Consider the following 27,780-nt stretch of genomic DNA (forward strand, 5'->3'; position numbering starts at 1 on the left):
TTAAAAATAATGTTTAGAGTCATTCAAAAATTAATTGTAGCATAAAAGTTAAAATTTACAAATTACATTTGAATTTACCAGTTAAAAAACAGTGCCATCTCTTGAATTCGGGTGAAAGTACAATCCTAACCTCTGAAGACTCGAAGCCGGCCCATCTTGGTTCCCCATGACCAGTGGGTTCCGCTTCCGTTATCGACCTCCATTTTCGCCCCGCAGGCCCCTCAGCTTTTTTCGGACCGCACCACCATTTTCGATGTGTGTGCTGGGAAACAGAGAGAGGTGCGGTGTTGCGTGATTGACTGAGAGTGTGTTTGTTGTGTTTTAGAGATTGTTGTAACGTAGAGAAAATTCTCTACTCTCTCGAGCGCGAGTCTTTAGCATTTTTGGAGTATCGTAATTCGGGAAATCGAGAAATATGTCCTCCTACATCCAGGTCGCGGAAGACGAGGGAGAGGAACCGATCGAGCTGCCGACTGAGGATGATGGTACACTCTTGTTGACGACTCTTTCAGCTCAGTTCCCGGGAACCTGCGGGCTCAAGTATAGAAATCCTGAGTCCAGGACGATGCGTGGCGTTAGGCTCGTTGACGGACGGCTACATCCCCCTGAAAATGGATGGGGCAAAGCGGTCTATTTCTGTGTCTTTCCAAAAGGTGAGCGAGACAAGTGGGCGATTTTATGCCAGATTATAGACGAGACGAGTGTATGTGCATGCACAAGCGCACACCAATCCGGCTCTTAACATGCGGCTGTATTCGTTCTTTCGTTCGTTCGTTCAATTCGTGTCGTTTCCGAACACGGCTACGAAATGTTTACCTATTTTCACAGTCTTTCCCCGGGTTTCCCCCTTTTTCAGCAATTCCTCCCCTTTTGAGATACTTCGTTTTTTTTTCGATTAAATGATCAAATCCTATCTGAATATTTAATAGACCCAAATTCGAAAAACGAAGTATATTTCTCTGAAAGTTTCTGCTTTTTAGTCGAAAAGTACTCTCCTCTTTTTCGTTCAGAATGCATCTCTTTTGGAGCAAATTTTGGACTATTTGGGTGAAACTTTCATTATTTCGTTGCAGATTCGATTACTTTGTTACAAATTAATTTTATTGCTTAAATATTGAACTGCAAATTTAACTATTTCATTTTAGGCTGAAAATCGATAGTTTTTATTTTAAAATTCAACTATTTGGTTGAAAGTTCCTATTTTCGAGTTGAAATTTCAACTGTTTTGTTGAAAATTCGTATTTTTATTTAAAAATTCACTTTTTGGTTGAAAATGCAACAAATTTGTTGAAAGATAAACTTAAAAATTTTCATTGAGAATTCAACTTTTGTTTGTTGAAAATTCGCTTTTTGGGTTGAAAAATAATTTTTTAACTCAAAATTCAATCAATTGGTTGAAAATTCGTTTTTTGTGTGGAAAATAATTTTTCACTCAAAATTCAACTATTTAGTGGAAAATTAATGTATTTTATTCGCGTTGTCTATGGTGACGGACTTTTCCTTCACTCTAACCCCTTTTCCAGATTGTTCAGACGAAATTTTACGGAAAATTCCGTAGCCGTAAACTGTCTACTTTCATAATTTTTGTTTAATCATCTTTTTTGTTGAGAATTCGTTTCTTTTTTATTAAAAAAATCATTTTTCGACTCAAAATTCAAATGTTTGATAGAAAATAGAACTATTTGGTTAAAAATAAAATTAGTTAATTTTTCATTGAGATTTCAACTTTTTTTAGTTTAATATTTATCTATTTCGTTAACAATTTTTTTAAATGTATTTTATTAAAAATTCGTTTATTTTATTGTTTTTATTTTAACAAATTTAAATTCGTTAAACTTTAAATTGAACTGTTCATTTTTTGGTTTCGTTTTTAGTTCAAAATTAAAATATTTGAAAATTCTTATTTTCGGGTTGAAATTTCAAATATTTTGTAAAGCATGTCATGCTTGGAAATTCCCCTTTTTTTGTTGAAAATTAACTTCTTGGTTGAAAATTCAATTACTTTGTTACAGATTTGTTGAAAATTCAGCTATTTAATTTTTCCTTGAGAATTATACATTTTTTGGTGGAAAATTTAACTATTTTCTTAAAAATTTCCCTTTTTTGGAAAATTATATTATTCTTGTGTATTATATTCTTAATTGAAAATTACAGCTATTTCAGTTTTGGTTAAAAATTGATAGTTTCAGCATTCATCTTTTTTGGTTGAAAATTCAACTATTAAATTTTTCAATTTGAATACGTTTTTGGTGAAAGATGCTACTATGTTCTTGAAAATTGGGTTTTTCTTATTGAAAAATAATTTTGTTTACTCAGATTTCAAGTATTTAGTTGAAAATTCAACTTTTTGTTTGAGAATTAGTGTGTTTTGTCGAATATAAATTTTTTGAACTGCAATTAGAACTACCATTTTTGATTTGAAATTCATCTGTTTAGCAGAGAATTCGCCTTTTTGACTTTAAGATTCCAGAATTTGTGTGAAAATTATTTCCGTCTTTGAAAAATTACAAAAAAAATCTTTCGTTAAATTCAACTTTTTTTATTCAAAACTAAAATTGGTTTCCACTGAAAATTTCGTTGAACTTTTTTGTTCAAAATTCAACAATTTGAAATTGTTTTCTCTCTTCCAACAATTGAAAGAAACCCTTATTTGGTTGAATTAATTTTTTTTTTTATTTAAAACTAAAATAAATTTCAATAAAAAATTTCATTGAAAATCCATGTATTTTATTAAAAATTTATTTTCACTTGGTTGAAAATAAATTTTGTGAACTCCCAATTTAAGTATTTTATTTTTAATTAAAAATTCATCGTTTTTATTTAAATTTTCAACTGTTTGATTGAAAATTAACTTTTTTTTTTTTTTGATAAAATTGGTTATTTTCAGTTTGAAAATTCAACTTTTTTGTAGAAAATTCATATTTTTGTTTCAAAAATTTTATTATTTTTGTAGAAAATTCTACTATTGGGTTGAAAGTGAACTTTTTGGTGGAACATTCAACTGTTTTATAGAGAATTAGTATCTTTAACTTTAAAATTCAACTCTGGTTGAAAATTCGAATTTTTTAATAAACTAATCTGCTTGGTTTGAGGATTTAACTGTTGTTAAAAATTCGTTCTTTTTGTTCTGGAATTTAACTGTTTTTTAAAATTATAATTCAAATTTTGTTTGAAAAAATTATATTTTTTTGCTTGAAAATTTAATGATTTTATTTAACCTTCGTCCTTTTAGATCTAAAATTTTAATTTACTTGGTAGTTAAACTATTTTGATAAAAAGTCATCTTTTTCGGTCGAAAATATAATTTAATTTGATTAAAAATTTGCCTTTTCGGATCGGAAATTTTTTTTTTTTTGGGTTTTGGGTTTTGGTTTTGGGTTTTTTTTCAGATTAAAAATTATTGATTACAAATCTTCAAAGTTGCTTGAAAACTCAATTCTATCGTTGAAAATGTGTCACTTTATTAGAAAATTAATGTTCTTTATCGTTAATAAATTCTTAAATATTAAAACTAATTTTCTTTCTAATTCTAACTTTTTGTTTGAATTTTATCATTTATAAAGGTTTGCAAAAATTATATTCGAAATTAAATAAAAACTTGTTAAAACTTAGGCAAAAAATGATTGAAATATAAATTCTAAAAATTATGAATGTTGAATTTCATTATTGAGGAAAAGATATATTTTTTTCTCAATTTAAAATCTGAAATTGTATCTTTTTCCAAGAAATGATATTAAATTCCGAAGGCCTTTATTGTTTAATTAATAAAATGAATAAATTGGTACATATTACGAAAATATGTATAATATTTAATTTGAAAAGATTGAATTAAAAAGGAACGGTTTAATTTTTGTTCAGAGAACAAACGTAAATCGGATGACAATTTGGAGAATTCGACAGCAAAAACCAAGAGAATGGAAACAAAATTACGGTGCACCGACTTGATTGTCCTCGGCTTGCCGTGGAAAACGACTGAACAGAATTTACGTGAATACTTCGAGACCTTTGGGGAGGTCTTAATGGCCCAGGTAAGACGAAAATATCTTAGTTTCAACCCATATCATTTCAGACTTCGAACGCTTTTCCCTATTCACCTTTTTTCTGCGTTTTTATTTATTTATTAATTTTTTTAAAATTCGATCAGAATTAATAGCATCCAAATAATTGTTGTTGAAAATAATTTTTTTTCGTTAAAAATTCGACTATTTAGTTAAAAAGGCATTTTTCTCGGTTAAAAATCTATTTATTTTTTTAAGTTGCATTTTTTTCAGGTCTGAAGAATTTTTGTTGAAAATTCAAATATTTTTATATTTTTAGTTTAATTCTAATGTCTGATTGAAATTTAAAATATTTTTTGGTAGAAATATCAACTGTTACATTTTTCGTTACAAATATATTTTTTTGACGAAAATTCGACTGTCTTGTTGAAAATGCATTTGCTTGAAAAGTTGTATTTTTTATGGAAACTTGATTTTCTTTCTTCAAAATTAATTTTCGTGACCGAAAATCGATCTTTTTTTATTGAGAATTCAACTCTCAACATTTTATATCCAACGTTAGAAATTTTAACTATTTTGTTGAAAATTCGTGTTTTTTTTTGCTTGAAAATTTGAAATTTTTGTTTAGAAATTAAATTTTTTAACTGAAAATTGTAACTTCCACTTTTGGTTGAAAATTCATTTTTTTATCTGACAAATGACATATTGTTTTTCCAAAATTTTATCTTTTAGTAGAAAATTGATCTCTGGTTGAAAATTTATCAGTTTTATTTGAAAATTAAATTATTTGATTATAAATTAAACTTTTCGATTGAAAATTCGTCTTTTTGGTTAAACATGAATCTTTCAGAGTAAGAACTTGTTTCTTTATTTGTAAATTTAACTAATTTGTTGGTAATTCGATATTTTTTAACTGAAAATTTAACATTTCCCTTTCAGGCGGTGAATTTATATTTTTTTAGTTGAAATGTTGTCTTTTTTGGTAAAAAATTAATTTTCTTGATTAAAAATTTATCTTTTTGGTAAAAGATTCATTTATTGTTAAAGAATTATCTTGTTTTAGTTGAAAATTAAACTATTTGATTAAAAATTCTTCTACTTTGGTTGAAAATGAAATTTTTTTAGATGAATATTTAACTATTTTTATAGAAAATTCATTTTTTTTTTTTGGTTAAAAATAGAAACACTTGGTTGAAATTTGAAATATTTTCTTAAGAGTTCATTTTTTTTTTTAATTAAACTTTTTAACTGAAAATTGTAAGCTCCATTTTTGGTTTAAAATGAACCTTTTTTCGTTGAACATTCGTGTATTTTTTTGAAAAATTGTCTCTTTTGTTAGAAAATTGATCTTTTTGCTTGAAAATTCAACTATTTGGTTACAAATTTACATTTTTTCGTTGAAGATGTAAATTTTTTGTTGATTATTTAATTATTTGACTATAAATTGAACTCCTCGATTAAAAAGTTGGTCTTTTTGGTTAAAAATTTATCTCTCAGGGTCAAAACTCTATTCTTTTTTTAAAAATGTAACTGATTTATTAAAAATGGATTTTTTGTTTTTCAAAATGAATTTTTTGAGCTTGAAAATTCAACAATTCCCTTGCTAGGGAGAAATTGATCTTTATGATGGAAAATTTATTTCTTGTTAAACATTTTTCTTTTTTTAGTTGAAAATTTAGCTATTTGATTAAAAAAACGTCAACTTTCATTTAAAATGTATATTTTTAGTTGAATATTGAACAATTTGATTAAAAATTCATTTTTTAATTAAAAATATAACTACATGGTTAAAATTCAAAATATTTTGTCAAGAATTAATTTTTTTTTTTATTAAACTTTTTAACTGAAAATTCTAATTTCCATTTTTAGTCGAAAATTGATCTTTTTCGTCGAAAATTCAACTATTTGGTTACAAATTCATATTTTTTGGTTGAAAATGTATTTTTAATTATTTGATTATAAATTCAACTTTTCGATTGAAAATTTGTCTTTTTGGTTAAAAATTTATCTCTCAGGGTCAAAACTCGTTTAATTTTTTTTTTTTTTTTTTTTGAAAATTTAACTGATTTGTTAAAACTTCATTTTTTTGTTGCTGAAAATGAATTTTTTGAGCTAAAAATATGTCTATTTAATTAAATATTTACTGTTTTAAAAAATTCTTTCGGCTTAAAATATGGTTTTTTGCGAAAATGAATTTAAATAAAAATGACTTGAAATATTTAAGAATGAGCTATTTTCCAATATTTCAATGGAAAGTCATCTATTTAATAAACAATAACATTTAAAGGTTGGCAGCACAGAACTAGATAACCAAAATTTTTTTGAAAATGGGTTAATTACATAAAAAATTCTCAAACAATGAAATACATATTTTGAAATTATTATCGTTTATTGAAGTCTCTTTTATATTTGTGAAAAATTGAAAATTCGATTTTCAATTGCTTTCGAAACCCGATTTCCAAAACCTGTTCAATTTTATCTTCAAAATTCTTGGGTGATTTACTCGCAATTGGTTCACTTTTTTTAGAATAAATGTTTTTTACCCTCATTCAGAAACTCAATTTCTCAGGATTAAAAATTTATTTTTTATTTAAACCAGAGATTAAATTTTTTATGGTAATCCGCAGTCGAGAAATTTCTATATTGTGGCCAGTTTCACTTTGAAATTATCAGCTGACACATTTATTTCTTCTAAAATGAGTAACTTTTTCTAATCAGATTTTTTTTTGGCATTAGTCAGCAACACGTCATCTTGGAAATGGACTTTCGTCTAATCTTTAAATAGGAATTTGGATTTTACAGAATGTTTTTCCGCTCTCTTGAAAAATTTTGATTTTTTTGGCTAACGTTTTAATTAAAAAAATATATGTATATAGTTTTTAGATTTTTTATTTCAAGTCTTTTTTTATTTTTTCCTCGAAAAATGTTCTTTTTGGATTGAAAATCCAACTCTTTGGTTAAAAATGCAATTGTTTTTGATTTCAAGTTTAATCTTTTTCAATTTCTGATGTTAAATTTTGCCGATTATTTGGTAGAGGTAAATTTTTTCTCCAAAATATCAACTATCTAAAATTGTATCTCCTTCATTGAAATTGCAACTACTATTTTATTTGAAATTCTATTTTTTTTGCTTGAAAATTAATTTTTTGATCGTTAATTTAACTATTTCATTTTTAGTTAAATTTTTTTTGTTTAGGTTTCCAGGCCAACTATTTCGTTCAAAATTCAAGTATTTGCTTAAAACGTAGCCTTTTTTGATAGAAAATTGATGTTTTTTTGGTTAAAAATTAATTTTCATAACTGCAAATTTAACTTTTCAACTTTTGATTGAGACTTTAGCCTTTTTTTATTGAAAATTCAACTGTTTTTGTTGAAAAATTCGTATTTTTAGTTTAAAACTTCAACCATTTTAGTAGAAAATCCAACTGTTTGTTTGAAAATTCATATTTTTATGTAAGAAAATTTAACTTAATTTTTTCGAAATTTGTCTTTAAGGGATGAAATATCAAATATTACATTTTCAGCTGAAAATTCATATTTTTTTGGTTAAATATTTAACTACTTGGTTGAAATTTGAAAATTTTTGTTAATAATTGAATTTTCATTTTATTGGAAATTCATCTCTGTTTGAAAATGTAACTATTTTTTGAAAATGTCTCTTTTTTTGTTTGGAAATGAATCTTTTTATCTGAAAATGTAATTTACATTTTTTGTTGAAAATTTATATTTTTTAGTTGAAGATCCATCTATTTTTCCGAAAAATCGTCTTTTGATGGAAAATTCATCTTCTCGTGGTTCAAAATTAATTTTCATAACTGCAAATTTAACTATTCCACTTTTTATTGAAACTTTGGCCTTTTTTTAATGGAAAATTCAACTTTAAAAAAAAAAAAATCGTCTTTTTAGGTTAAAAATTCCACTATTTTAGTAGAAAATCCAACTGTTTGTTTGAAAATTCATATTTTCACGTAAGAAATTTTAATTTATTTTCTGGAAATTAATCTTTTTTGGTTAAAAATTTAGCTATTGTGTTGAAAGTTCAAAAATGTTGTTGGAAATTCCTTTTTTTTTCGTAAAAATTCATATTTTTTTAAAATGTAATTATTTTGTTGAAAATTTCTCCTTTTTTGTTTAGAAATCAAACATTTTATCTGAAAATATAACTTACATTCTTTTTGAGAATGTATATTTTTTAGTTGGAGACTCATTTATTTTTTCGAAAAATCGTCTTTAGTAGAAAATTAGTTTTTTTTTTGGAATTCAACTACATATTTGGTTACAAATTTATCTACATTAGTTGAAAATGTATATTTTTAATTGAATATTTAACCATTTGATTAAAAATTCATCTATTCAGTTTAAAAAATTGATTTTTTGGCGAAAACTCATTTCTTTGTTTGAAAATTTATCAATTTCTCTTTTTTGATGGAAAATCGATGTATTTTAATTAAAAACTCGTCATTTTTTATGGAAAATTATTTTTTTTCTAATGAAAATGTATCTTTTTGGTATTCAAAAAATTGTTTTGAAGATCAATCTTTTTTACATGAAAATGCTATTATATGATTAAAAATTCGTGTTTTTGATAGAAAATTAATCTTGTTGCTAGAAAATTATTTTAATTAACTTAAAATTTAACTTCTCCATGTTAGTTTGAAAAATCGTCCTTTTGAATTGAAAATTCTATGTTTGTTGTAAAAGAAATATTTTTTATTAAAAATTCAACTATTCAGGTTGTTCATTCAATCGTCTTCTAACAAAATTTTTCTTTGCCTATTTTGTCCAAAATTCTTTTTTTTTCGTTAAAAATTAATTATTTTACTAAAAATTTATATTTTTACTGGAAAATTTAACAACTTGTTTTAGTAGAAATTTCATCTTTTTTGGTTGAAATATTAATTATCACATTTGTCTTGAGAATTTATATTTATAGGTTGAAAATTCAATTATTTGGTTAAAAATTTAATTCTTTTCTTGAAAATTTATTTTTGTGTTGAAATATGAACTTGCGTTTTTCGTACAGAATTAATATTTTTTTTGAAAATTCATTTTTTTGGGTTTAAAATTCAACTATTTTATAAAAAGAATTCGTATTTTTTGCGTGAAAATTAGAATGTTTGGTTTAAAATCCAAATGTTTTTGGCTGAAATTGAATATTTTCTTATTAATAATTCGATCACTTGGTTAGAGATTCATCTTTATATGTTGTAAATTCAACTATTCGGTTAAAAACTAAACTATTTGGTTGTATTCAAATGCAACTGTTTCGTTGGAAATTATATTTTTTGTGCAATTTAAATATTTTTTTGAAAAGAACAATATTCTTGTTTTAGATTGAAATATTCAAAATTTCTAGTCCATTTCGCTATTAAATTTTTTTAAATTTTATATTAAAAGCCTTGATAATCAGTTTTTAATTTAATAATTTTGGATGTAAATCTAAAGCAATTTCAAATTGAAAAGCTTACAATTGTACAATTTCAAAAAATGAAATCTAATTATACTAATATTGTTTTGTGTTCTTGATTTTAATTTTCAATGCAAGATCTTAAAATTTTCCGATCTTGATTGAAGATTTAAACAAATAAATAATTTCAAATCGAGAAATTGTAGAATGAATAATAATTCTGAAGGAAGATTTTAAATTAAAAAATGAATTTTTTGAATGTAATGCTTTCCATTTAAAATTACTATTTATTTTGAAGTTTTTAAAAATAATAATTGAAATGATTTTTCATTTTAGACAAAAATTGTCTAACCAATTTCAATGTCAACTTAGAATTTGATTATGTAATAACAATGTAAAATTCTGGAATTTCAGAACTTTAAAAGATTTAATTTATTTTTCAATATCGAATTTTGACAGCTTTGAATTTAAAATTATTCAAATTCAAAAGTTTTCGATTTTTAAATATTCAATTTTGAATGCTTCTAATTATAAAGAATACAATTTCAGTATGTATGAATTTTAAATGACCCAATTTCCATAATTTTAATCTTAAAATATTCAATTTTTAAAGTTTTTACAGTCCTATTTTCGAAATTTTAATCTAAAATCGTATTAGTTTCTTGATTTTTCAATTCCAATTAAAGTTGTTTAATTTTTAGCGCTTCGACTCAGAAATTAAACAATTCGTCTTTTTTCTTTAATTTTTCACACGCTGGCCATTAGAAATTATTAAAGATTAATTCTTGTTTGAAAAGATTAACGAGTTATTTAAAAATTTGGCTAGTAATCAGAGTGGCCGCTGGACCGGAAAATCGGGAATTTTTTGAAGCCGGGAAATGACAATTAATTTTTTTTACCGGGAATTTTTCAAATTTGTAGAAGAAAACTCTGTTCACGTTTGATTTCAATAGTTTTTAAATAACTAGTTGAATTGTAATGTTTTTCAATTACGCTATTATTTAGCTTCCAATGTGTAAATCAAAATTTTGTTACATTAAAAATTTTCAATTTAAAAATTGGATTTTTAAGTTAAAGAATTTTTAAATGATTTTTTAAAGACTAGAACAAATAAAAAATAAAAGCTTTTGGTGTTGAATTTTTTGGATAAAAAACACTTTTATTTAATAAATACATTTTTTAAATTTATCTGTACTTTAAGTAATAAAACGTGAACCAAAACGATTTGATTTTAACGTTAAAACTTAAACGGTTTCAATTTGAAAGCCTTAGTCATTAAACAAATGTGAAAGTGTGACTGAAAGTTTATAAACTATTTTTAACTTAAAAATAACTTCATAATAATATATTCTTTTTTAAAGGATTTTATTAAATAAAAATTATTGTTTCAGTATTAAATATTCAATTTTTAACCCATTTAATTTGAAATTTTCAATTTAAAAAAATGATTAATTATTGAATATTCAGAAATATTTGAATTTTTATTTAAGACAAGAAAATTGAAAACAAATATTTAAAAGTGAAGAATCTTTAACTGAATTTTTTGACATAGAAAACCTGGAATCGTTAAAATTTCGAAGAGCCTTTAAACTTTGAACGTTACAATTTTAATTGTTGTATTTGAAAAATGCTTAATTTTAATGAAATTTTTAAATTTTGATGTATAATTTACAAATGAACATTTGTAGAAAAAGTTTGTGTAATTTTAAGAAATATTTAGGAGTTTTAAAAAGATAAAAAATTAGCATGCAAGTTTTAGAAAGTTTTCTTAAAATCTTCTAAAATATATTTTTTTTTTAATTTTGTGTAAATCTTTGAAAAACTTTTTAAATATTCTCTTAAAATAGTTGTTCAAAATGAAAAGTTCTATTTAATTTTCCTAGGAATATTAAGAATATGTTTTCAATTTATTAAGAAAATGTTTTTTAATGTTTTAAATGTTTTAAGTTTGAATCTTTTTAAAACTTTTACATATCTCTTAAAATTACTCAAATTTCGCCTACAAATAATAATTAATGTTCAATTGTTATTTATAGATCCAAATTGTAAAGAAATGTTATAAAATTTGCAGGATTTTCTGAAAATTGTAGAAAAAATTCAATTAATTTTGACAGATATTTAGAACTTCTTAAAAAATTTCCAAAATAATTTTAAATTTAATCAACTTCTAGATTTCTCAAGAATTTGAAATAAAATTTTGAAGCTTTCCAAGGATGTTTAAACAATTTAAAAAGAAAATAATTGAACTTCTAATTTAAGAAGTGTTCAGTTAGAAATTATGCAATTTTTCAATATTTAATGTTTCCAGCTTAAAATTCTTTAAAATTATATAATTTTGAAAATTTTGAAAAATGTTAGTACCTTCAATTTTATATGCTTAAATTATTCAGCATTTAAATAAAAAAATATTAATTAAAAATTTTCAAAATTCAATTTTTAAAGTTCAAAATTTAACATTTCCACTTTGAGTTTCACCGCAATTTCACAAATGTTTCAAAACTTTCAATAGATTAAGAGGATTTTTAATATTTAAAGAAAGTTACAGTACAACAGATTTCAAAGAGTTTGAAACATTTCGAAGATTTGAAACGATTTAAAAAGGTCTTAGCATATTTTAGAAGATTTGAAAAGATCTGGTTCAGATTTCAAATAATTCAATGAATTCGGCGAATTAAAAATATTGAAGCAAAATTTCGCAAATATTTCAAAAGATTTGACAAATATTTAAAATATTTAACAAAAAATTTTACATCGATTTCGTTCAGTTAAAAAATAATCTTTTTTAGTCGAAAACTCATATTTCTCAATTGAAATTTTACTTTTTCGTCAGTTAAAACGGCCACTCTGAGTGTTATTCACACTATTAAAATCTATTCATTGCAATCTATACAATAATTGATAAAATGTACAAAAAATACCTAGAAATTTCTTTATTTATTTTGTTCAATTCTTATTTATATATTCAAATTGTAAAGAAATTTTCTGAATTTTGCAGGATTTTCTGAAACTTGAAGATATAAGTCAATTAATTTTGACGGATATTTAAAAGTTCTAAAAAAATTTCCAAAATAATTTTAAATTTAAAACAAATTGATTACAACTTCTAGATTTCTCAAGATTTTGAAACAAAATTTTGAAGCTTTCCAACGATGTTTAAACTATTTAAAAAGAAAATAATTGAATTTCTAATTTGAGAAGTGTTCAGTTAAAAATTTTGCAATTTTTCAATATTTAATGTTTTCTAGCTTAAAATTCCTTAGAATTATATAATTTTGAAAATTTTAAAGTTCATTGATTGATTTCATACGCGTCAATTATTGAGCTTTGGGTGCTTTTATTTGCAGCTCAGTTTTTATTATCTCAAGTGGAACATTTTTTAGCTTTAGAGTTCCATTTTTAAAATTTGATTGACCGTGAAAAATGTTTGCGAATCGGGAAAAAACTGGAAAATAACCGAGAATTTATTTCGTCGATTAAAACGGCCATCCTGAATTTGTCAAATAATGGATTTTTTAATTTTGCATATAAAATTTCTTATCCTACTTATTATATGATTCAAAGTCAATCGATTTCTTGCAAAAAGGTTAGTTGATATTTATTGGCTTCTGCTTTAAAAATATATGTGAAAAATCTGTAGATTTCGCAAAGAGAGGTTTTTTTTTTTTTTATAAACCAGGAGAAATCACGAATATTCCATCTATAATTATTTCATGTTGGACTGTGAAATCTGTAATTTTAGAATTCTAAATTTGGATGGTTATTTTTGAAAATTCTTTTTTTATTTTGAGCGCCTTTAACATTAAACAATCATTGGTATATTTTTACCAATGAAATTGATGTTTAAAGAAATAATTTTGCGTATCAGGTGAAAAAGGACGCGAAATCCGGCCAGAGCAAGGGATTCGGTTTCATCAGGTTTGGAAGTTACGAGTCGCAATTACGATGTCTTGCACAGCGACACATGATTGACGGCAGATGGTGCGACGTCAAAGTTCCAAACAGCAAGGTAAGACTGCCAAAATTTCCACCCGCTTCTTACTTTCCATCACAATTCAGTGATCTTAAAACTCTTCTAAATTTACAATATAATCCAATCTTGATCCTCTATGCAATGAAATGGTTAGTTTTAATCGAAATTTCCCCCAAAAGAAAAAAAAAAAGAAAAAAAAGACTTGTTAAAAGTGAACTAAATTCAGAACCATAAATTACCTAGAGGTCAAGTTGCATTCCCAATAAGGGGATAATCTCTCATAAAGGTTCGCAAAAAGACTCGAAATTTTTTTATATGAAAAACGATTTCAAAATTGCCGATTCCCTTTTTTTCTCCTTCTGCACAATTGAGCAAGTTAAAAAATCTTCGTGAGTGATAAATCATGGATTTTGAATTGTTTGGAGAAAACTTTTTGGGAAGCTTGTGAGATAAAAAGGAAAAACCAATCACTTCTAAAGTGGATTGTCATAAAGCTTTGATATGACGATTGAAAGTTTTTTTTTCTTTTTTTTTTCTGCTGCGCAAGTAGATGAATGAGACCTGAGCGTTGAGAGACGAGCCTGTGATTTGAATGGATGAATTCTAACGTCCCAATTGAGAGTGTGTTTCGAATGCACAGTCTTGTACGCGTGAAAATTTTGAGCGAGTACGCTTTCGTGTGCATGCGTACGAAAAGGTATGAGATATAATAAAACGCATGATTAAAAAAGAAAAGTGTGAAAATTATTAAAAGCAGATTGAAATTAAATTTGAGTAAAAATCTCTCGGGGCCATATTCTCAAACCCAATAGTCTCTGCGGGTTAAATTACGAATGTATGCGTTCTTCCTTGATGAGTGATTCCTAGTGGATTAAAGAAGAAAAAAAAAAAGTTTTCATTTTTGGAATGCTGTACGAGAATATATGTGGCGATTTTTTCCAATTTACAAACAAAAAAAGAAAATCAAATAACAATTAAAACAGAAGAAATGTTGTATGGATTCAATGAAATTAATATATTTTTTTGATCATTTTTTCAAGAGAATTTATTTTTTATATCTGAAATTTGGATAATTTAAAGTGTACCATGTGTGACTGCAAAGAATGTAATAGATTTCTCGTGATGTATAATGTATGGGAGTTTCGACGTCCTGAAGAGCAACGTTTTTTGGCGTAGAGAAAGAGTTGATAAAAGTGATATGAGCGTTTTAAATGATGATTTAAGATCAAGATTTGAGACTAGTGTGGAGTTTTTTGTGTGCTCGATTATTGATGGCTCGTACCTACCTTTTACGTTACAAGAAACTGTTAAGAATCGTCATTAATGGTACATGTTTGCAGAAATTTCAAGAGAAGTGTTTCGTTGTTTGTGTCAATTGTTTGCGGAATGGTGTGTGGTGGAATGGAAAATTTGGGAGTGTGTATGCACAAGAGTATGTGTTTTTTATTCTCAAATAAGGTGTAGCCTGTATATTTTACAGCGGCCCGAGAAATTTGAGCTTTTTTTTCTTTTTCTTCGTAAATTTATAATGAACCCGAAATTTTATTTTATTTTAAATGAACCGTTGATTTTAATCAAGGATCGTCCACAAATTCCGTAAGCTAAATATGAATAAATTTTGTTTATCAACTAAATGGGTACCCTAATAGAATTAGATTTAGAAAAAGAAAAATACGGTGATGACAAGAGTAAGTTTTACGAATGTGTAATTTTGTAATTTATTTAGGGACTCAAAGATTGTGGGGATTTAAAATTTAGGCGGAAATGAATAAACTGTTTATCGTAGACTACCCTTCTTTTTCGTTTTTCCAATCTAATATGATTTTAATTTAAATTTTAATTTAAATTTTTTGTTGCATTTTCTTCTTTTTTGAGTTAAAAATTCAACTGTTGTGGTATAACATTCGCGTATTTAGTTAAAATTAACTTTTTTGTTTGAAAATTCATATTTTTCGTTGAGAATTAATCTTTTTTGGTTAAAATTTGAACTAGTTTGTTAAAAATTTATAATTTTAGTTGCAAAGTTATCTATTATTTAAAAAAAAAATAATATGTTCAGCTGAAAATGTAGCTATTCTATTTTCGGTTAAATATTTATATTTTTTAGTTGAGCATTTGATAATATGGTTGAAAATCAAACTATTTTGTTGACAATTCTTTTTTTTTTATATAACATTAATCTTGTTGAAAATTGATCTTTTTGGTTGAAAATGCAACTTTTTTGTTGAAAATTCAGCATTTTATTGGAACATTTCTTTCATTTGTTCAAAATTTACCTATTTTATTTAAAATTCGTATTTTTTCAGTTGAAAATGAACCTTATTGTACAAAATTCAACTACTGGGTTGAAAATTCTTTTTTTTTTTTTTGATAGAATGTTCTTCATTTTAATTCAAAATTTATTTCTTTGGTTGAAAATCGAACTTTGCGGTTAAGAATTAATTTTGTTTAATTGAAGATTCATTATCTAAATTAAACAATCATTTCTTTGCTTGACTTTTCAACTATTTTGTTAAAAATTAGTTTTTTTTTGGTTTTTTTAAAATCAAGTTTTTAACTGAAAATTGAAATATTCCAGTTTTTGGTGTCCAATTAACTTGTGATTTGAAATTTTTACTATTTGGTTGAAAGTCTATTTATTTTATTGAAAATTCATTTGTTTGTATGAAAATTAAACTATTTTGTTCAAAATCTTTCGTCTTTTATGGTCGAAAATTAATCTTTTTTTATTTGAAAATTTAACTATTTGGTTGAAAATTCATATTTTTTGGTAGAAAATGAGACCTCTGGGCTGAAAATTGATACATTTAGTTGAAAGTTCATCTCCTCGATTGAAAATTCAATTATTTAATTGAAAATTTGTTTTTTAGTTAAAAACTGATTCTTGGAAAATTCGACAATTGTTTAAAAATTCTTATTTATCTTTGAATTCATGATTTCTGTTGAAAATTCATTTCTTTGATTTAAAGTTCCACTTTTTTTGTTAAAAATCCGCTTTGTTTGTAGAAAATTAATTTTCTTTTTGGAAATTCATCGCGTTTGTGAAAAAAAATTTTCTTTGGTTGAAAATGAAACTGTTTTGTTGTAAATTCGTCTTTTATGGCCGAAAATTAATATTCTTGATTTGAAATTTTATCTTTTTTATTTGAAAATGTTACTATTTGGTTGAAAATTCGTTTTTTTGTTGGAGAAAATTAATTTTCTTTTTGGAAATTCATCATTTTAGTGGAAAATTTTGTTTCTTTGTTTGAAAATTTTTCTATTTTGTTGAAAATTCGTCTTTTATGACCGAAAATTAATTTTCTTGGTTGAAACTTTCATCTTTTTTATTTGAAACTGTAACTATTTGGTTGAAAATTCGTCTATTTTGGTGGAAAATGAAACGTCTGTGTTCAAGATTTATATATTTAGTTGAAAGTTCATGTCTTCGTTTGAAAATTTAATTATTTTATTGGCAATTTGTTTTTTCAGTTGAAAACGGATTTTTTGAAAATTCGACAATTGTTTAAAAATTCTTATTTAGCTTAGAATTCATGATTTCAGTTGAAAATTCATTTCTTTGATTGAAAATGAAACTATTTTGTTGAAAATCCTTTTTTTTTTTTAGAAAATGAATGGTTTTTTTTGAAAATTCATTATTTTAGTGAAAAATTTCTTTCTTAGGATTAATGGTTTTAGCTAAAAATTCATTTCTTTGGTTGAAAATCGAGCTATTTTGTTGAAAATCCATTTTTTTTGTATAAAATTAATCTTCTTGGTTGAACGTTTATCTTTTTTATTTGAAAATATAAATATTTGGTAGAAAATTCAACTATTTTGTTTAAAATTCGTCTTTTTTGTGGAAAAATACTCTTTTTGATTGAAAATTTATTTCTTCGGTTGACAAGTTAACTATTTTGTTCAAGGTTTATTGTTTCTATTGTTGAAAATTCATTTTTTTTAGTTAAAAATTTATTTATTCTATTTGTGGTCAACTATTCGGTTGAAAACTCATGCATTTTGTTGAAAATTAATATACATTACTTTTTTTTGTAGTAAAAAATTGTTTTGAATAAGATCTTACAATTCCCCCGCCCCAACAAAGAAGCAGTAAGACCCCCCGCCCCCTGATCGACTTACATAATTTGTGGATGACTACTGAAAATGTCGATGTTTTTTTTTTGTTTTTTTTTTATTCTGAGCCCTCCCCAAGTCTTGTTTCTCGGGCCGGCACAATCGCGCGCTCTTATGTTTATAACCGAAAATCGTGAGTCATTGCTCGAGGGATGGTGTGTCTGGTTCCAGAATATTGATGGGATAATGATGGCTCGTCAGTATGACACAAACAAACAGAGCGAGTACTATCGCCAGATACCGGTTCACGCTTCAAGCAATCGTCGGATGCCAGGCCCAAAACCGTACGCGAACATGAATTCAGCCGATGCGCAGCCAGCTCCAAGGTATGATGGCGAGTACGATTACAAGACGACTCACTACCCCTCGTACCCGCCAAACTATCCAAACTACGACGATAAATTCAATTCGCCGATGAACAACTACAACAACTATGAAAAGCCGCCGACCTATCAGAATTATGACAATAGCGGCGGCGGCGGTGGTGGCGGCGGTTACGACGCGAGAAATTACATGGCACCACAGCCAGCAGCTCCGCCAGCGCCAACTTATCCGCCCGAGGCCGAGTATCCAAGATATCCTGGATACGAGGAACGTCCGGCCTATCCGGTGATGGAGAACAATCCGGATTATACGGACAAAATGAAGTATAATTATGGATACGAGAGGCCGTATCATGAACCGGACGAGAGGTATATACCAACGGATGGTAGATACCCGGTGGACAGTCGGTATCCGGACACGAGGAACAACGTTGAGAATCGTCCACTCGATGCGAGAGAGGCTGATGCGAGGTTTTCGAATGAGGGGGGGCGAGACGAGAGGCGTTATCCGGTGGAGACGAGAGAGGTGGATGCGAGGTATCCGGTGGAAGGGAGGGGCGGCGATGTTGATGGCAGATATTCAACTGAAGGTCGTGACTTGGATGGACGATTTTCCGAGTCGTCCAGGTACTCCAAGGACAATTATTATGACAGATACTACAAGCAGCGGCCGTCGAGGGATCATTATAGTTCCGAGACGTCGAGATATTGATGATTGGAGATGATTGAAGATAGTGAGTGTGTCAACGGGAATCTGTAGGTTTTAAAGTCTTTAGGAAATTAATTCGACTGATATCTTTGCGAGCGTTCAAATATTTTTCAGTAAAAAAACAATGGGGGGGGGGGGGGGGGGGGGGGGGGGGGGTTATTACAGGATGGCGATTTGACTCGGGAATTCACTTCTGGTCGTAGCAAACTTCAAGTTTTTATTATTTTATTTACTTGGATCAGGGAATTTCTGATATGGAACAAAGGACTTATATGAAAGGAGTCTTATCGTTTTAGAAATCGTCGGCCATTTTTGCCACTTGGTGCCGGAAACTGGAACTAGAAAGAGCAGGTAGAATTTTAAAGATGCATTTCAATTTTTGCGTAAAAAGTGTTATTAAGATTGTTTTGTGAAGCTTGAAACAATGATTGAATACGAAAAACAAATTATCATCGAAAACAAATCGTTTTAGATCAAATTTCCATTTTATAGAGTGCAAAAAACACGTTTTTGTTAAAAAATGTTTTTTAACACAAAAAAAACAAACAATTATTTCATTCTTTGACATCAGGTTTAATACATTGTTAAATAAACTTCATTTAAAGTATGTAGGGACAAATTTGATCCAGATTATGGAAAGAATACGAATAATAGACGATTGGAATTGAAAGACGAATTCTAACCTAACTTTTAGATCCGATTTTTAAATAGTAAATATTTTGCGTATAAATTAATAAAAAATTTCTTTTGATTCCTTTTTACTTCAAAATAAGTCCATTTACGATTATAATCTGTTCAAAATCGCAATAAATAGTAAAATAATTTTTTGGTTAGAAAAATATTTTTGTAAATAAATGTGTTTTTTAATTATATAAGTTGTCAATTCGATTTAAAACTCTTGGTTTTTAGTAAAGACTTATTTTGGGTATCCAATAAATAATTTAAACTCCACAAAAGAATTGTTTATACACTTTTATGCACAAATTAAAATTCATCTGTAAAATTGTACCTGTTCTTTCTAGTTCGGATTTTCGTCACCATGTGGCGTGTCGCAGTTTAACCTTTCCCAATTCCAGTAGAAATGTCAAATATTTTTTTATGAAAATCTGTTGTTTTTTTTCGGTTAAGAATTTAACTTTTAACAGAAAATTCCACTATTCTATTTTTGATTGAAATGTTGTCTTTTTTGGATGAAAATTGATAATTCTTATTTAAAAAGCAAACTATTTTGTTGAAAATTCATGTAACTTGTAAAAAATTCGCCTTTTTTTTGTTAAAAATTAATTTATTGGTTGCTAATTCATCTTTTTGGTGAGTGAAAAATTCGACTATTCCGGTTAAAGATTCAGCATTTTAGTTAAAAATTCATCAGTTTTGGTTGAATTTATCTTTTCTAGTTAAAAACTTGACAATTTTGATGCAAAATTGTCTTTTTTGAATTGAAAATCATTTTTTTCGTTGAAAGTTAATCTCATTGTTAAAAAATTTTCTTTTTCGTTGAAAATTCAAGTATTTTACTTAAATATTCATCATTTTAGTTGAAAATTAGAAATAAATAAATTCAATTGGGTGAAAAGTAAAATATTTTGTCGAAAATTAATTTTTTTCTTGAAAATTCATTATTTTTACTAAAAATTCATTTCCTTGGTTGATAAATGAGCTATTTTATTGATTTTCTTTTTTTTTTTAAATAGTTTTTTTCCTGGACTGAAAATACTATTCCAGTTGAATTTTTTAAACTTTTATCTAAAAATTAATTTTTTTTGGTGTAACATTCATTTTTTGACTGAAAAAATAATTTTTGTTGATAAATGATATTTTTTAGTTGAAAAATCGTCTTTTTTGGGTAAAAATTGATTTTCTTAACTTAAAACTTAATTATTTAATTTTCGATTGCCAATTTATCTTTTTTTAGTAAAAATTATTATTTTATTGTTGATGAAGTTTAACTATTTTACTTGAAGATTCTTTGCTTTAGTTGAAAACTCACTGTTTGTTTAAAATTTAACTATTTCAGTTCAGAATTTATAATTTTAGTTGAAAGTTCATCAGTTAAGATACAAATTAATTTTTTTACTAAAAATGTTACTATTTCATTTTCTGTTAAAAATTGATTTTTGTCTAGTTCAAAATTCAACTATTTCATTAAAATTAATGTATTTTGTTGAAAAATTTGTATTTTTTGGTAGAAATTTAATCTTTTGGTATGAAAATCAATCTTATGGTTTAAAAATACATATTTTTAATAAAAATGTAAGTATTTCAAAAAAAATTCATAATTTTAGTTGAAAATTCATCAGTTAAGACGAAAATTATTAATTTTTTTTTGTTCCTTAAAAAATACTATTTCATTTTCTGTTGAAAATTGATTTTTTTCTAGTTCAAAATTCAACTAATTCGTTAATATTCATGTATTTTGTTGAAGAATTTGTCTTTTTTCGTGGAAAATTAATCTGTTGGTATGGTCATTAATCTTATTGTTTAAAAATATATCTTTTTGATTAAAAATTCAAGTACTTCAGTTAAATATTCATAATTTTATTTGAAAATTCATCAGTTAAGATGCAAATTATTTGTTGTTTGCTAAAAATGTTACTATTTAATTTTTTGTTGAAATTTGATCCCTTTCTTATTGCAAATTCAAGCATTTCGTTAAAATTCATGTATTTTGTTAAAAATTTGTATTTTTTGGTATAAAATTAATCTTTTGGTATAAAAATTAATCTTATTGTTTAAAAATACCATTTTTTGATTAAAAATTCATTTATTTTGCAATTTTTTGGTCTGTTTTAAAATATGTTTTCAATTTGAAATCGTCGGCCAAATCGCCACCCTGTAATTTGCTTTGTCTCAAGATCGGAGACTTTCAGAATTAGAACTTTCTGTCTTAAAATTATAATAATTGTAGAAAAATCCGTAATTTTAAGCAAAAATTAGTTAATTCATAACGAATTTTTACCAAATTTATCCTAATTTTTCTACTTTTATCATAAAATTAAGACACAAATTTTTAACAGTGCATTTATTCTAATTTTCAACTTATTAGACCAATGAACATATTTTTGGAATCGCCAAAAATCGAAAGTTTTGAATATAATATATAAATTACTAATTGGAAAATTAAGAATGTGTATTTTTCGTATTTTATTATTCATTAAGGCATTCAAAACAAAAAATCGGAAAAATGTCTAGTAGTATTTGAGCGCTCTCTTGAAAAAAAGTTTGTGTCAATTTTTGTTCTGGGAATTGGAAGGCTTCTTTGGCGCAACGATCCAAGTTGGTATTTCTTTTCAAAGACTAATACTTTGAAATATTCATAATTCTTCAAAGTTATAAAAAATTATAATATTCTGAATTGGTAATGTTAAAGTTTTCAATTCATGACTTTCAATTTTAAACTCTTGATAATCTTAATTTTACAAAAGAATACTTGATCATTTTGCCAAAGATTGTTATTCAAATTTGTTGTATAGCTAGTGCAAATTAAGCAGCAACTTGAAATTTGTTTTGTAACATTTTTCAGGCAGGGAAAATTACAAGAAAGATTTAAGAGTCGCAATCCCCTTTTCTTTTTTTACAATATAAAATTAATCTATCAAACTTGCCTAATTCCAGAAATAAGAGTTAGAATTTGCTCTGAATCATTGATCATAATTTTGTAATTATTTTTAGCATATTCAATCGTAACTTTTAAGTGGTTATTAGATACGTTGACTGATTATATTAGTCGTTAGAAACTACACGATTTATAAAAGTAATAATATGCTAAATTGAGGGTATCGATTACATTTTAATCATTTGGAATTTTGAAAGTTTTAAAGTTTTAAGCAATTAAAAATGATGCTAAATAAGGAAAAATTGAAGAATCGAGATCCTCGATTTATAAAAACTGATGTTTACTATTAATAAAAGGCTTGAATCGTTACTACAATATTAAAGGAAAATAAACTAGCGTATCAAAAAGGATGAAATTGTAGAAGAATTTATCGCCTTTTTTTGTGTGTGTAAACAATAGGTACGTGGGTTTTTAAGATTTATTTTGCGGTGTACTTAGTAAGGAAGATTGTCTTGCAACAATTGACTGATAATCCTATCAATTCTGCGATTATGTATAATGTAATATACTGATTCATATGATAATCTACCTAAAGATTTATTTCCATAAACATGAACAATAATTATGGTAATTTGGTTTTAGTTTATGCTAGATCACAGTAATTAAAAACCTTTTGGTTGTTAGTTCATTATTCTAGTTAAAAGATTAATTATCGGATCTACATTTTTGGAGAAATGTTTCAGATCTAGGTTAAGTAAAATTGTACTCGTGTGATTTTGCAAGGAAAATAATAATAATAATAATCAATTGCTATTGTAAAAAAAGAACGCTGCTTTTTAAATGTTTGTAATAATTCTTCGTGATTTTTAAGTCCTGTTGAAATATCAACCCCAGATGTTGAAGTCAAAGGTGAACTGAACTAGTAATTCTGGTGCTTTGATCAAAGGTGTTGAATTTTTTTTTCTCTCTCTTTCTCTCTCTCTCTAAGTAATTGAAGATTGTGCGATGTAGAAAATTGTATGTTTCTAGAAACAATTGTAATTTGTAATTTTCTGCGAAAATGTTCCAAGGTGGTAGGGAATTGATTCCCGTTGACTTGCATCTCCGATACATTAAATAACTATCATAGAAATTATTGTTTGTGTTTTATTAAAAAAAAAAAAAATAATAATAATAATAATGTATGCAATTCTATGTAAATGAAGATTTTAAAAACTGAATATGAATACTAAAATTGACATGTTGTATGAATACAAGTATATATTATAAATGTATTATAATTATGTAGGTGTGTATTAAATTGTCATTGAGTATTTGTTGCAGTGCAGTGTTTTATAAAAAAAAAAAACATCAAAGTTGTTTTTTACGTCTTTTCGAACGATCAATGTAATTTTGCACGAATCGTGAAAGCTTTTTCTTCTTTTTTTTATGTAGAAAAAAAAAGAAACGGGTTCGTGTCGACGCTCGAGGTTTCATTCCGCACTTGTCGATTATTTTTGACAGGGCTGGGCAAAAATATAACTGAGATTTATTTATGGTTTCTTTGATTTGTTTATTCTGAAAATAATTATGTCAATTGATACAAAATGAAGAACATATTTTTTTAGTCCTTTTTTAGTTTTAAAGTGCTTTTTATTTTGAGTTTAAGGATGTTCAGCTTTAGGGATTTTTTTGATTTCTCGAAAATTTGTCTTTATTAGGTTTTAATTAATTTTGGTTTTGTGCAGAACATTATTTTTGAAATTATTATTATTTTTTTTATATATAAACTGTTGTAATTTTTATTATTATTGTACCATTTTTTTTACAAATGAATATAATTATAATTTCTTCTAGTATTCAAAATTTCGTATAAATTGAAATTAAAAATATTTTAATTAGATGATATAATTTTTAAAATAGCTACCCAAAAACACTTAATTTCAAATCATTTGAATACCCAATTCCGAAATTTTGCGTTTAGTTATCAAAAATAAATAGTAAAAATTGTTAGAAAAATTTTTATTTTTATTTTTTGAGAATACTGGTGGCTTTTTCATTTATTTTATTTAAGAGTTTCCTGTCATTGATACTAGAAGAAAAGGATCTTCTATTTTTTGTTTAGAAAATAAATGACAGTTTATTATTATAATTCGTTTTCAGAAACATGAAAAACAAATTCAGAGTGGCTGCTTAACCGAGAAATAAAAGAGAATTTATTTTTTGACCGGGAATTTTGCAAATTTTTAGAAGGAAAAAAGAATATTTTGAGGTTTGATTTTGACAGTTAAAAAAATGATTATTATTTGAATTCTTATATGTTTTAATTATATCATTCAGTTTACAATGCGTAATTCAAAAACCTCATTTGAAAAATGTCGTTTTACAGACTTGAAAAATTAAAAATTAGGAGCGTTTGAAATTGATAATTTTGGATAACAAAAATTTTTTTTTCAAAATTTAAGAATTTCCCAATTTTAACGTTAAAAATTAAACCGTTTCAATTGGAAAGTATTAATAGTTTTAAAAATGTGAAAGCCCGATTGAAACTTTATAAGTTATTTTCAATTTTAAAATAAGTTCAACATAATATATTTATATTCATTATGTATTAGTTTTTGAACTATTATATTCAAATTTGTTCAATTTCATACATTGTTTGAGTCTAAAGTTTGAATGTTTTAAAATAGATAAACATCAATGGCTGTTGATTTACAATTAGTAATTAGAAAAGATATTCAAAATTTTAAAAAAATCAACTTTCAGTGTCAAAATTTGAGTAAGTTTGAATAGGTATTTCAACGTTCTGAAAAAATTCAAAATTAATGCAAAATACCGAAATTTTGGTGCCAACAATCCAGTATGACATAATTAAAAAAATAAAAATTTAAAACAATAGATTTAGAAGTTTTGTAAGAATAGTAAAAGGCTTGAAAAGAATAAAAAATATATTCCTAGAAAAATTGAAAACGATTTTTTTATTTTGAAAAATTAATTTTAGGAGAATATGTGAAAAGATTTCCAAAATCGTAAAAAAAGAATCTGAAATATTTTTTATTTTGCAGGATATTACAAAAAAATTATGAAGTTGTTTAGGAAAAATTCAAATAATTAAACAAATAGAAATCCTGAGGAAATTTCAAAAATAATTTAAAATTTGAAGAAATCTAAAACGTGTAGATTGTTCAAGATTTTAAAATAAAATTTGAAGCTTTTAAAGAATTTTTTAACTATTTGGATTACAAATAATATAACTTTTAATTTAAGAAGTATTCTGGGAATTTTTTTCTACGCTTAAAGCGGTCATCCTGTAAGTTTTATTTTTATTAATTTTCATCAATAATTTCGGTTTCGTTTATTTAAAAAAAAAAAACGTAGGTCTTACGAACTTTTTGTTTAGTTTCTAAAATTAGAAGAATATAGATTACCGGCGGGAATTATCCATACGCTTGTTTTTTGAACTGTTGCTCTAGGGCCTTAGTTTTTATGATATTAACATGAAAAACTTCTTCTCATAATACTGCTGAAGGTAATAAAATTTGGCGTCTAATAAGTTCAAGTTGAAGACAAAATGTCAATTTTATAAAAAGGTATTATAAAAAAATGTCAAATTTCGATGTTTTCGAAACATTGGAATAACTTTTGAAATAATTAACATTTTTACAAGCATTTGAACAAAATTATGTATAATGTTTTAATCAATTTTAGTAATAATTATGAAAATGTTTTGGGTTTTTTTTTTAAAATCATGGTAGTGCAATGATTATTAAAAATTTTACGACCTCAGGTAGAATCTGAAAAAAAATATTTGAAATAATTTTAACTAATTACCAAAATACTATCGAAATTTACCTTTAAAATGAGCCAAAGAACTTTAAAAATTTTAATTATTTCCAGAGTATTTCTAATTTTTCGACAACATCGAGATTTGATGTTTTTTTTTTGTTATATAATTTTATTAAAATAAAAAGTGTAGATAATTTCCACCGGTACTGTAGGGACAGTTTATATTTCAATTTCTATGTATTCAATAACTATAAACGATTGAAAGCTGTTTGAAAAAATACAAGATACTTTAATTTTCAAAGGTACATAACGCTCTCATTTTGTATAGAGAACCCCGAGATTTCACTGGTGCCCAGCCCTTAAAGTGAATTTACCCACCAAATCCAACCCCAGAGAAGCAGTTTTACCTTGTCACCTCCAAAAAAAAAAAAAAAAAAAAAAAAATCTCCAGGTTTACCTTTCCCTTTCTTCTCCGAAATCCTCGAACCTGCTTGACTGATTGTGCGTTTGTGCGTAGGAGGGAATGATTCAGCAAGTGCCCTGCAAGGTATTCGTGGGACGCTGTACCGAAGACCTAACCGCCGACGATCTGCGCGACTATTTCTCCAAATTTGGAGAGGTCACGGACGTTTTCATCCCGAAACCGTTCCGCGCGTTCTCGTTCGTGACATTCCTCGATCCCGAGGTGGCCCAGTCACTTTGCGGAGAAGACCACATAATCAAGGGTGTCTCCGTTCACGTGTCCAATGCAGCACCAAAGTCCGAGGGGAACAACCGGAACTTTAACAACCAGATGAACTCGAACATGCGAGGCAGAGGAATGCCGGGTCCAATAGACAACAATATGCAGGGCAACTATCAGGGCAATCGATACATGGGCCATTCCGGAAACAACATGGGTCCCAATGGTTGGAACAATCCTGGCAATCGGGGCAATCTTGATATGCCAAACCTCCAGGCGCTTGGTATCACCGGGCAGAACAATGGGGGCGGTGGAGGTGGCGGAATGTCGAATCCGTTGGCAATGGGGGGCTTGAATTTGTCCGCTTTGCCAGTCAATCCTGCCCTGGTGGCCGCTGCCTTGAATCAAGCCTCCTGGGGTCTCATCGGTAACTTGCAGAACCAGGGAAACGATCAGGGCTACTCGAATCAGCCAGGACCTCCCGGGCAGCCTCCTTCCGGAAATAATAGTCTTGGGAATAGCGGCAATTCGGGGTTTCTGAGCTGGATGAATCAGGGCGGCGGGGACGGTAACTCTGGGAATCCTGGATCCGCCGGACCCGGACCGAACAATCCTAATCCATCCCAGGGTGCCTGGCAAAATCATCCTGGCAATCGTGACAAGTCGAATACATTTCTTAAGTACGAGTAAATTTAGACGGGACTCTGAGTCTACTCGTAAAAGACGGGCCCGGTCCCTGAGTCCCGAAGCTTTGGCGTTGGAGAATTGCAGAGGTCAGGAGAATCACTTTAGGAGCAAGAAGCAGATGGGAAGGACTCTAAAGACTTTGGTGGACGGGAATACAGGGGTCAAGACCAAAGCTGTATCCTAGGAGAGAATTTTTTAGGATTCGAGAATTAAGGATGAGACTCTGAGAATGATTTTCTGATTGAGAATTTGGATTATATATGTCTTTTTGATTTAAGCAAGCAAAAAAAAGGAAAGAAAAAAATGTCTAGTTAAGGTTGAGATGATTTCTGATCTGTGCAAGTCTTCAAGGCGAGAAGGTTATAAGCTTAAAATATTGTCATATTAGATTGACAAACACCTTCGTTGACATGATTCTTTAGAGTGGTAGTATATATTGAATAGACGGGATAGCTGCGATTGGTGAAAGTAGATGGGGAAGTTTCTAGATCAAAATTCCTACCTTACCGACTTCAAGATTCTAGAAACTTAGTTTCTAGAATGAAGTTGAGGTCGGTAAAGCAGGAAAAA

General features: G+C 26.8%; 1 protein-coding gene across 2 annotated transcripts; it reads left to right on the forward strand.

Moving 5' to 3' along the window:
- The first annotated feature begins 234 nt into the window (after positions 1–234).
- Positions 235–27,501, forward strand: LOC117174847 (TAR DNA-binding protein 43). Of its 2 annotated transcripts, none has more exons than XM_033364236.1 (4): positions 235–653; positions 3,859–4,028; positions 13,271–13,411; positions 26,359–27,501. In XM_033364236.1, the coding sequence occupies exons 1-4, from the start codon at positions 416–418 to the stop codon at positions 27,211–27,213; spliced, it is 1,404 nt and encodes a 467-aa protein (XP_033220127.1). In that variant the 5' UTR covers positions 235–415; the 3' UTR covers positions 27,214–27,501. The 2 variants fall into 2 exon arrangements, with proteins under 2 accessions (XP_033220127.1, XP_033220126.1); XM_033364235.1 differs by lacking the exon at positions 26,359–27,501 and adding an exon at positions 17,660–18,630.
- The last annotated feature ends 279 nt before the right edge of the window (positions 27,502–27,780 follow it).

This window comes from Belonocnema kinseyi, chromosome 6 (assembly GCF_010883055.1).
Source record: "Belonocnema kinseyi isolate 2016_QV_RU_SX_M_011 chromosome 6, B_treatae_v1, whole genome shotgun sequence".
NCBI classification, from domain to species: Eukaryota; Metazoa; Arthropoda; class Insecta; order Hymenoptera; family Cynipidae; genus Belonocnema; species Belonocnema kinseyi.